The sequence below is a fragment of the Hyla sarda genome, chromosome 10, assembly GCF_029499605.1.
Source record: "Hyla sarda isolate aHylSar1 chromosome 10, aHylSar1.hap1, whole genome shotgun sequence".
Classification (NCBI taxonomy): domain Eukaryota; kingdom Metazoa; phylum Chordata; class Amphibia; order Anura; family Hylidae; genus Hyla; species Hyla sarda.
In genome coordinates, this window is record NC_079198.1 from 34,130,015 (window position 1) to 34,138,918 (window position 8,904).

The window sequence follows — 8,904 nt, forward strand, 5'->3', positions numbered from 1 at the left end:
TATGACGCCGGGCCCGCCGTGATATGACGCGGGGTTACTGTGTAACCCCGCGTTATATCAGGAGAGCAGAACCAAGGACGTACCTGTACGTCCTTGGTCCTTAAGGGGTTAAACCACATACAACTCCCCAGCAATGGATCCTTTTTACTTCACCTGTCACCCTAAGTCTGCAGCTCCTTTTGTGAGGGCACTAGAGGGGCATGTGAGGAAAAGGGCAGGGGCTCCAGCCCCCTTTCACTCCTATGTGTGCACGTCCCTGCCACTCACATACTATTATCCATACCTTTATGTACAACTTAGCTACTTATGCTACTGTCCAGGTTCCTGTCATAAGGTAGTGGGGGCCCATCAGTTTGCTATGAAGCTCTAGTTGAACCTCTGTATAAATATTGTTTTAGAGCAAAGAAAAATCTGATGAAATTCCGTTCAGTGATAATTTTAGGTCAGAAGAAAGTATGAGCAGAGGTCTTTATGTAGAGTTATCTATGCTTTTAAATTATACTCTAGGAGATAAACCCAAAAATTCTAATTTATAAAATCTGGTGTATTGCCTAAAACATTAAAAGAAGTCATGAACTTTATTGCCTAATGTGAAATGTTTGCCTTTATGGCAAGATATGTACCCGCCAGTGTGGGAATGTGAACTGATAAGAGCTATCACCTTTGGCGGCCTCTGAAGTGTCAATACAGCTTGTGGATAACCTTGTCATTTGAGGTAATGTCAGATTGGGCCCAGGCTGAAGTTTTACAAGCCAGTGCATAGCTATTTACATTGCCTTAGTACTTAAGTGAAAAAGCTTAAAGGGGTACTTTCTTCAAATCACCTGGTTCCAGAAAGTTAAACAGATTTATAAAATGAAATTAAATTAAAAAAATCGTAGTCTTCCAGTACTTATCAGCTGCTGTATACTACAAAGGAAGTTGAGTTGTTTTTTTTTCTGTCTGACCACAGTGCTCTCTGCTGACACCTCTGTCCATGTCAGGAACTGTCCAGAGTAGGAACAAATCCCCATAGCAAACCTCTCCTGCTTCGGAAAGTTCCTGACATGGACAGAGGTGTCAGCAGAGAGAACTGTGTTCAGACTGGAAAGAACTACACAGCTTCCTCTCTAGTACAGCAACTGATAAGTACTGGAAGGATTAAGAATTTTTAATAGAAGTCATTTACAAATCTGTTTAACATTCTGGCACCAGATGATTTAAAAAAAAAAATTGTTTTCCACTGGAGTACCTCTTTAATAACAAATGATCTGCTTCATATGTCACTTCAGATATGGTTGTCTAGTGCGGGACGCTATATGTGACCTGCTGTGCCCATCAGAAAATGTTCTACTAGGCCTAGATATACGTCTTGTAAGAGCATACATACTAGCTTAGGCTTGGCAAATACTGTAGGTAGCATAAGGGGGGATATAATAAAACCTCTTGCAGAATAAAAGTAGAGCAGTTGCCCATAACAACTAATCAGATTGCTTCTTTTATTTTTTTCAGAGGCCTTTAAAAATAAAAAAAACAACTGGTTGCTCTGGGCTTTTCCTTTGAAGGCATATAATAATAATAATGCTCTGGGACTTGGATACACATACGAATCAAAACATGTTCACAGTTTTACATGCAAGTGCAAAAGACTGTTAGCATGAATGTAACTTGAACATGTTAAAAACAAAATGCGCCTAAAGACACCATCACCAGTTATATAGAAATGTCTAATGCAACAGAATCTTAAACCCCGACATGTTTCTCCTAATGGCTTCATCAGAGCATATCCAGACAAATATTTGGAGAAGAAGAGTCCCCTGGCCCCAACCAGCCCGGTGTTGCAACCATGAATGGCTGGGTTTTTTGAAGGTCCCATTTAAAGGTCCAATATTTAGTTTTTAAGGACTCAGAATTTTGTTTTCATTTTCTTATGCAGGATGGGCCAGAAAGAGAAAGAGGAGAAACTGAGAGAAAAGATAAAACAAGTTTTGATGTGTGATGTGAGTAAGAACAATCCATTGGCCCCTCATGAAGTGCCCGGAGCTGATTGCCTTACAACAACTGTTTGCCTGGAAGCTGCTTGCAGGAGTTACGATTCTTATGCGACTGCTCTAAAGAATCTTTCTCATCTTCTCAAACCAAAGGGAACCTTGCTAATGGCGGGAGACCTTGGAGCTAATTACTACGAAGTTGGTTCCAATAAAGTTTTCTCTCTTCCTGTCAATGAGAAGTTTCTGAAAAAAGCCATTAGTGAAAGTGGATATGAGATCATACAACTGGTATCTTTCGGAAAGCCAGAAGATGCTGAATTTGGCACCTCAGATTATGAGGGATTTTATTTTGTACATGCTCAAAAAATATAATAAACATAAGCATTTGATCTTTGTGTACAAATAGGGTGGATTCACATATGGCAATTGCAGATTTCAGTGCAATTTCTGTGTCATTCTTCTAGAATTCACATTCTTGCCCTTGAATAACCCCATTCAGATGGAACTGATTTTCACATAACTTTTTGCCATGAAATCTGCCTTATGTATCTACCCTTTATCTAGGTAAACTGTATTGGAGTACTGGTTAAGCAAAATATATATAGAACAATTCATATGTATAATGTGAGTTCATCTTGTTAAAAAAAAATCTTAAATCCTTTAGTCTGGTTATCATTTTATCATTAAAGATTCAAGTATATAAGTGTATATATAAAGTAGTTAGGAGTAGCCATATTAGTCCAGTGATGCAAAAAGCAAAATCATCAGTAGTTGCAGTCTGTACAAAATCTAGTTAGTCCAATAAAAAAGGTATTACAAGATACTGCAACTACCGATGGTTTTGCTTCGTGTGTATATATATATATATATATATATATATATATATATATATATATATATATATAATACTTTCACCTGGAACTGAATATCCAGTTTTTATAGAAATAAGAATACATACTATTGAACATTGAGTAGGCTGGACTTATATACACCCGTGCTTAATACACATGTACATGTGGGTTATGGTGACGGCATATCTAGAGTTTTTATATTCGAGCCAGATACCAAAATATATTTTTTCCATAATCTGTTGCTCTTCTCTGATAGTAACAATGATAGGACACAATGGTCTGGCCCAGACCCTATTGACATGAGTGGGAGACATTTCTAAGCATGGTCTCTGACCTGTCCTGAGGTCACTGTACAGGGAGAGGGGCTGGATTCTGAGCTTCAGCATTGGGAAGGGGGTCAGCTGATGCCATCTTTCACTAATCCTTTCTGTGATCATAAAGGTGCGTTCACACTGAGTAATTCAAGAGGAATTTACTCGAGTAATTCCTCCTGAATTCTCTGCTCGAAATTAATGCACATCTTCTCTGCCCATTGTCTATAATGTTATTTCTTCTGTCCTGTTCACACATCGGAAATTCTACTAGCGGAAAGAGCATGTTCATTCTTCAAGCTGAATCCGCTAGCAGAAATCAATAGAAGTCAATGGTAAAAAAAAAATTCCGTCCGACATCGTTTCTGCTCGGAATTTGCGCAGAAATGGCTAAAAAACCCTCCCCTTCTTTCTCCCCCATTTCCATGTGCAATTCCGCATGAATTCCACGCAAATTCCACGCAAATTCTGCGCAAATTCCGCACGAATAGAAAATTCTTTTTCCGCACATTATTTTTTCAGCGTGAATTCCTCTTGATTTACTCAGTGTGAACGCACCCTAAGAAAGATACTGCTGGAAAGTGATCTGTACAGAACAGGAAGTCTCAGCTAGGGGCCAGAATGAAAACTTTTCAAGATTATTTTATAATATAGGTTAAGGATGAGCAAATCAAATCTGACTAATCCAAATTCGTTACAAATTTCAGGAAAAATTTGCTTTGCAATGAATCCGAATATCGCTGCGATTCGCACAAATCGCTTCATTAAATTCCATTTAGGGTGGTCCAGGCTCCATGGCATCTAAGATGGTGGCTCCACATGTCAGGACATGTGGCAGGGTATGCTGGGAAGCCGGGAACATGCGTAGGCGGGATGACCCAGAATGACATGCAGCATGCAGCCTATCAGCAGCCAGCCACCCCTGTGATGTCACAGCCCTATATAATCGGCAGTCATCTTGCGGCCAGTCAGATCAGCGTTCTATTGCAGAGAGAGAGGGACAGAGAGCAGTGTGTGTTGCACAGAAAAGCATTTTTACACCAGCGATTTACCTCAAGTCCAAATCTAGCCTAGAAGTACTGATAGGGAAGGGAGAGAGAGTGCAATTTTGGGTGTAGTACATAGCAACTGTGTGCGACAACTGAAAAGCTAATAGTAGCCAGCCAGTTAGGGTGAGCAGAGCACTAAAAGTCATATAATCTGCTATTAATGCCTAATACAGATTGCGTAGGGGAGGGTATTGTCCTCTATTAAGTGCAACCTGTGCGTACATAGGTGGCGTACCATTTTGTTCCTGTTAAAGTCTTAAGGGCCTAGTTACTGTGAAAGGCCAGCCAAAAGTACACACTTGCTGCTGTTCTAGACAAATACTGTTTTCAGCTTAGTGGAGCATATTGTACTCCCCTCATAAGTGCATACCACGTACGTACATCTGCGTGGTGTACCATTTTGTTCCTGTTATAGTTCTAAGGACCTAATTACTGTGAAAGGCCAGCCAAAAGTACACACCTGTGCGGTATGGCAGTTTTTCATCAAGCATCCGGAGAATGTCAACCTGGCCACATGCAAGATGTGTCGGCAGAAGGTAAAGCGTGGCCAGGGTCCCAATGTTGGCACCACGGCCCTGCGTCAACATATGCAGCGTCACCATGAAGAGGCCTGGGAGAACCGTGGCTCCGATGTGGTGGTCCAGCCTGCTGCATCACCCAGTGGCACGTCGCTCCCTGTTTCCGCCAGCTAAGCCTCCACCACCTCAGCCGAAGGGAGCTGTCTATCATACCCATCTTCTGGTTCTCCTGCTCCTCCTACTTCGAGCAATCCATCGGCGAAGCCATGTTCAAGAGACAACAGTATGCGCCCACTCATCCAACAGCGCAGAAGCTGAATATTCTCCTGTCCAAGTTGCTGGTGCTGCAGGCCCCCTCTTTTCAAATGGTAGACTCTGCACCCTTCAGAGAACTGATGGCTTGTGCCAAGCCAAGGTGGAGAGTCCCAAGCCAAAAGGGAAAAAGGCAGTGCCAGCCCTGCACAATTTTGTGGAACAGAAGGTGGGCCAGTCCGTGAGCCTGTCGGTGTATACCAAAGTGCACGGCAGCGCTGATGTGTGGAGCTGTAACTACGTTCAGGGATAATACATGTCCTTTACGGCCCACTGGGTGAATGTGGTTCCTGCACAGCCACAACAGTAACTTGGACAGGTCACAACGCTTCCGCCTCCACGCTCTCAAGCCGTTGGTCCTGTGACAGTGTGCTACTCGGCCTCCTCATTCTCTACCGTGTCCTCAGCCTCCACTGCAAGGACAAGTCTCAGTGCCCCTCCAGCATACCACGGCGGTGTCATGCTGTTCTTCACATAGTTTGCCTTGATGAACGGAGTCACACAGGGGAGGAACTGCTAAAAGTCCTTAATCAAGAAATCCAATCATGGCTTACTCCACGAAAACTGGAAATGGGAACCATGGTGACCGACAATGGGAAGAACATCTTGTCTGCGCTGCGACAAGGAAGCCTAAGCCATGCACTCTGCATGACACACGTGTTCAATCTGGTTGTCAAGCGGTCCCTGAAGTGTCCCCCCCCCCATCTGCAAGACATCCTAACAATGGGAAGGAAACTTTGCATTCATCCACTCGTACACCGCAAAGCACACCCTCCTTGAGCTGCAGCATCAGAAAGGTATCCCCCAACATAGTCTGATTTACGACATTTCCACACATTGGAATTCCACCCTACCGAACAGAGAAAAGCCATCACCGATTTCTTGATGATCTAAGCGGATAGGGGAGCTCCCCTGTGTAACTTCAATGTCAATGTCACGATTCGGCTTCCAGGTAGTGGATCCTCTGTGCCAGAGAGGGATTGGCGTGGACCGTGCTAGTGGACCGGTTCTAAGCCACTACTGGTTTTCACCAGAGCCCGCCGCAAAGCGGGATGGTCTTGCTGCGGCGGTAGTGACCAGGTCGTATCCACTAGCAACGGCTCACCTCTCTGGCTGCTGAAGATAGGCGCGGTACAAGGGAGTAGGCAGAAGCAAGGTCAGACGTAGCAGAAGGTCGGGGGCAGGCGGCAAGGTTCGTAGTCAGGATGGGTAGCAGAAGTTCAGGTACACAGGCTTTGGACACACTAAACGCTTTCACTGGCACAAGGCAACAAGATCCGGCAAGGGAGTGCAAGGGAGGAGACTAGATAAAGGCAGGGAGCAGGTGGGAGCCAATTAAGCTAATTGGGCCAGGCACCAATCATTGGTGCACTGGCCCTTTAAGTCTCAGAGAGCTGGCGCGCGCGCGCCCTAGAGAGCGGAGCCGCGCGCGCCAGCACATGACAGCAGGGGACCGGGACGGGTAAGTGACCTGGGATGCGACTCGCGAGCGGGCGCGTCCCGCTGTGCGAATCGCATCCCCAACGGCCAAAACAGTGCAGCGCTCCCGGTCAGCGGGACTGACCGGGGCGCTGCAGGGAGAAAGACGCCGTGAGCGCTCCGGGGAGGAGCGGGGACCCGGAGCGCTAGGCGTAACAGTACCCCCCCCCTTAGGTCTCCCCTTCTCTTTGTCCGGTAACTGCCTCCCCTGGGATGAGGACACCGGGAAAGAATGGAGGGTTTCCTCAACGGCAGGCAGTACAGCAGGAGTGGGAATGGGGAGGGAGGGCAGAGGGCGAGGCCTGGCACGGGGCAGTGTGACACCAGGACGGGGGCCATGGGGAGGCACAGAGGCTTGCCTGATGGGACTGGGAGGGGGGGAGAGACACTTCCTGTGGCAGGCAGAGTCCCAGTTCCTGATCTTCCCGGTGGTCCAATCAATGGTGGGGGAATGGAGCCGGAGCCAAGGCAGACCGAGGAGGACCTCAGAGGTACAGTTGGGGAGAATGAAGAACTCAATCCTTTCGTGGTGGGGTCCGATAGACATCAGGAGGGGTTCTGTGCGGTAACGCACGGTGCAGTCCAATCTGGCTCCGTTGACCGCGGAAATGTAGAGCGGTTTGACGAGACGGGTCACCGGGATGCTGAATCTATTAACAAAGGACTCCAACATAAAATTCCCGGAGGCACCAGAGTCCAAGCAGGCCACGGCTGAGATGGAGGAGTTGGCTGTAGAGGAAATCCGCACGGGCACCGTGAGACGTGGAGAAGAAGACTTAGAAGCAAAAGATGCCACACCCACGTGAGCTGGGTGCGTGCGTGCGTTTCCCAGGCGTGGAGGACGGATAGGGCAATCCACCAAGAAATGCTCAGTACTGGCACAGTACAGACAGAGATTTTCTTCTCTACGGCGATTCCTCTCTTCCTGGGTCAGGCGAGACCGATCCACTTGCATGGCCTCCTCGGCGGGAGGCCCAGGCGAAGACTGCAAAGGATGCTGTGGGAGAGGTGCCCAGAGATCTAAGTCTTTTTCCTGGCGGAGCTCTTGGTGTCGCTCAGAAAAACGCATGTCAATGCGGGTAGCCAAATGGATGAGTTCTTGGAGGTTGGCAGGAATCTCTCGTGCGGCCAGCACATCCTTGATGCGACTGGATAGGCCTTTTTTAAAGGTCGCGCAGAGAGCCTCATTATTCCAGGATAGTTCAGAAGCAAAAGTACGGAATTGTATGGCGTACTCGCCAACGGAAGAATTACCCTGGACCAGGTTCAGCAAGGCAGTCTCAGCAGAAGAGGCTCGGGCAGGTTCCTCAAAGACACTTCGGACTTCAGCAAAGAAGGACTGGACTGTGGCTGTGGCAGGATCATTGCGGTCCCAGAGCGGTGTGGCCCAAGACAAGGCCTTTCCTGAAAGAAGACTTACTACGAATGCCACCTTAGACCGTTCAGTAGGAAACAAGTCTGACAACATCTCCATATGCAGGGAACACTGAGACAAAAATCCACGGCAGAGTCTGGAGTCCCCATCAAATTTGTCCGGCAGGGACAAGCGGAGGTTAGGGGCGGCCACTCGCTGCGGAGGAGGTGCAGGAGCTGGCGGAGGAGATGGTTGCTGCTGTAGCAGAGGCAGAATTTGCTGTAACATGGCGGTCAACTGCGACAGCTGCTGTCCCTGTTGGGCAATCTGCTGCGATTGCTGAGCGACCACCGTGGGAAGATCAGCGAGACTTGGCAGCGGCACCTCAGCGGGATCCATGGCCGGATCTACTGTCACGATTCGGCTTCCAGGTAGTGGATCCTCTGTGCCAGAGAGGGATTGGCGTGGACCGTGCTAGTGGACCGGTTCTAAGCCACTACTGGTTTTCACCAGAGCCCGCCGCAAAGCGGGATGGTCTTGCTGCGGCGGTAGTGACCAGGTCGTATCCACTAGCAACGGCTCACCTCTCTGGCTGCTGAAGATAGGCGCGGTACAAGGGAGTAGGCAGAAGCAAGGTCAGACGTAGCAGAAGGTCGGGGGCAGGCGGCAAGGTTCGTAGTCAGGATGGGTAGCAGAAGTTCAGGTACACAGGCTTTGGACACACTAAACGCTTTCACTGGCACAAGGCAACACGATCCGGCAAGGGAGTGCAAGGGAGGAGACTAGATAAAGGCAGGGAGCAGGTGGGAGCCAATTAAGCTAATTGGGCCAGGCACCAATCATTGGTGCACTGGCCCTTTAAGTCTCAGAGAGCTGGCGCGCGCGCGCCCTAGAGAGCGGAGCCGCGCGCGCCAGCACATGACAGCAGGGGACCGGGACGGGTAAGTGACCTGGGATGCGACTCGCGAGCGGGCGCGTCCCGCTGTGCGAATCGCATCCCCAACGGCCAAAACAGTGCAGCGCTCCCGGTCAGCGGGACTGACCGGGGCGCTGCAGGGAG

General features: G+C 48.1%; 1 protein-coding gene across 8 annotated transcripts in view; it reads left to right on the top strand.

Moving 5' to 3' along the window:
- Nucleotides 1-2,625, top strand: part of LOC130294636 (nicotinamide N-methyltransferase-like) — a 24,621-nt gene extending 21,996 nt beyond the window's left edge. For all 8 annotated transcript variants that reach the window (XM_056544801.1, XM_056544800.1, XM_056544802.1 and 5 more), the window contains one exon: nucleotides 1,916-2,625. In XM_056544801.1, the coding sequence (XP_056400776.1) occupies nucleotides 1,916-2,342 (427 nt within the window). In that variant the 3' untranslated portion in view covers nucleotides 2,343-2,625. The remainder of the gene's footprint in view (nucleotides 1-1,915) is intronic.
- Nucleotides 2,626-8,904: the final 6,279 nt, after the last annotated feature.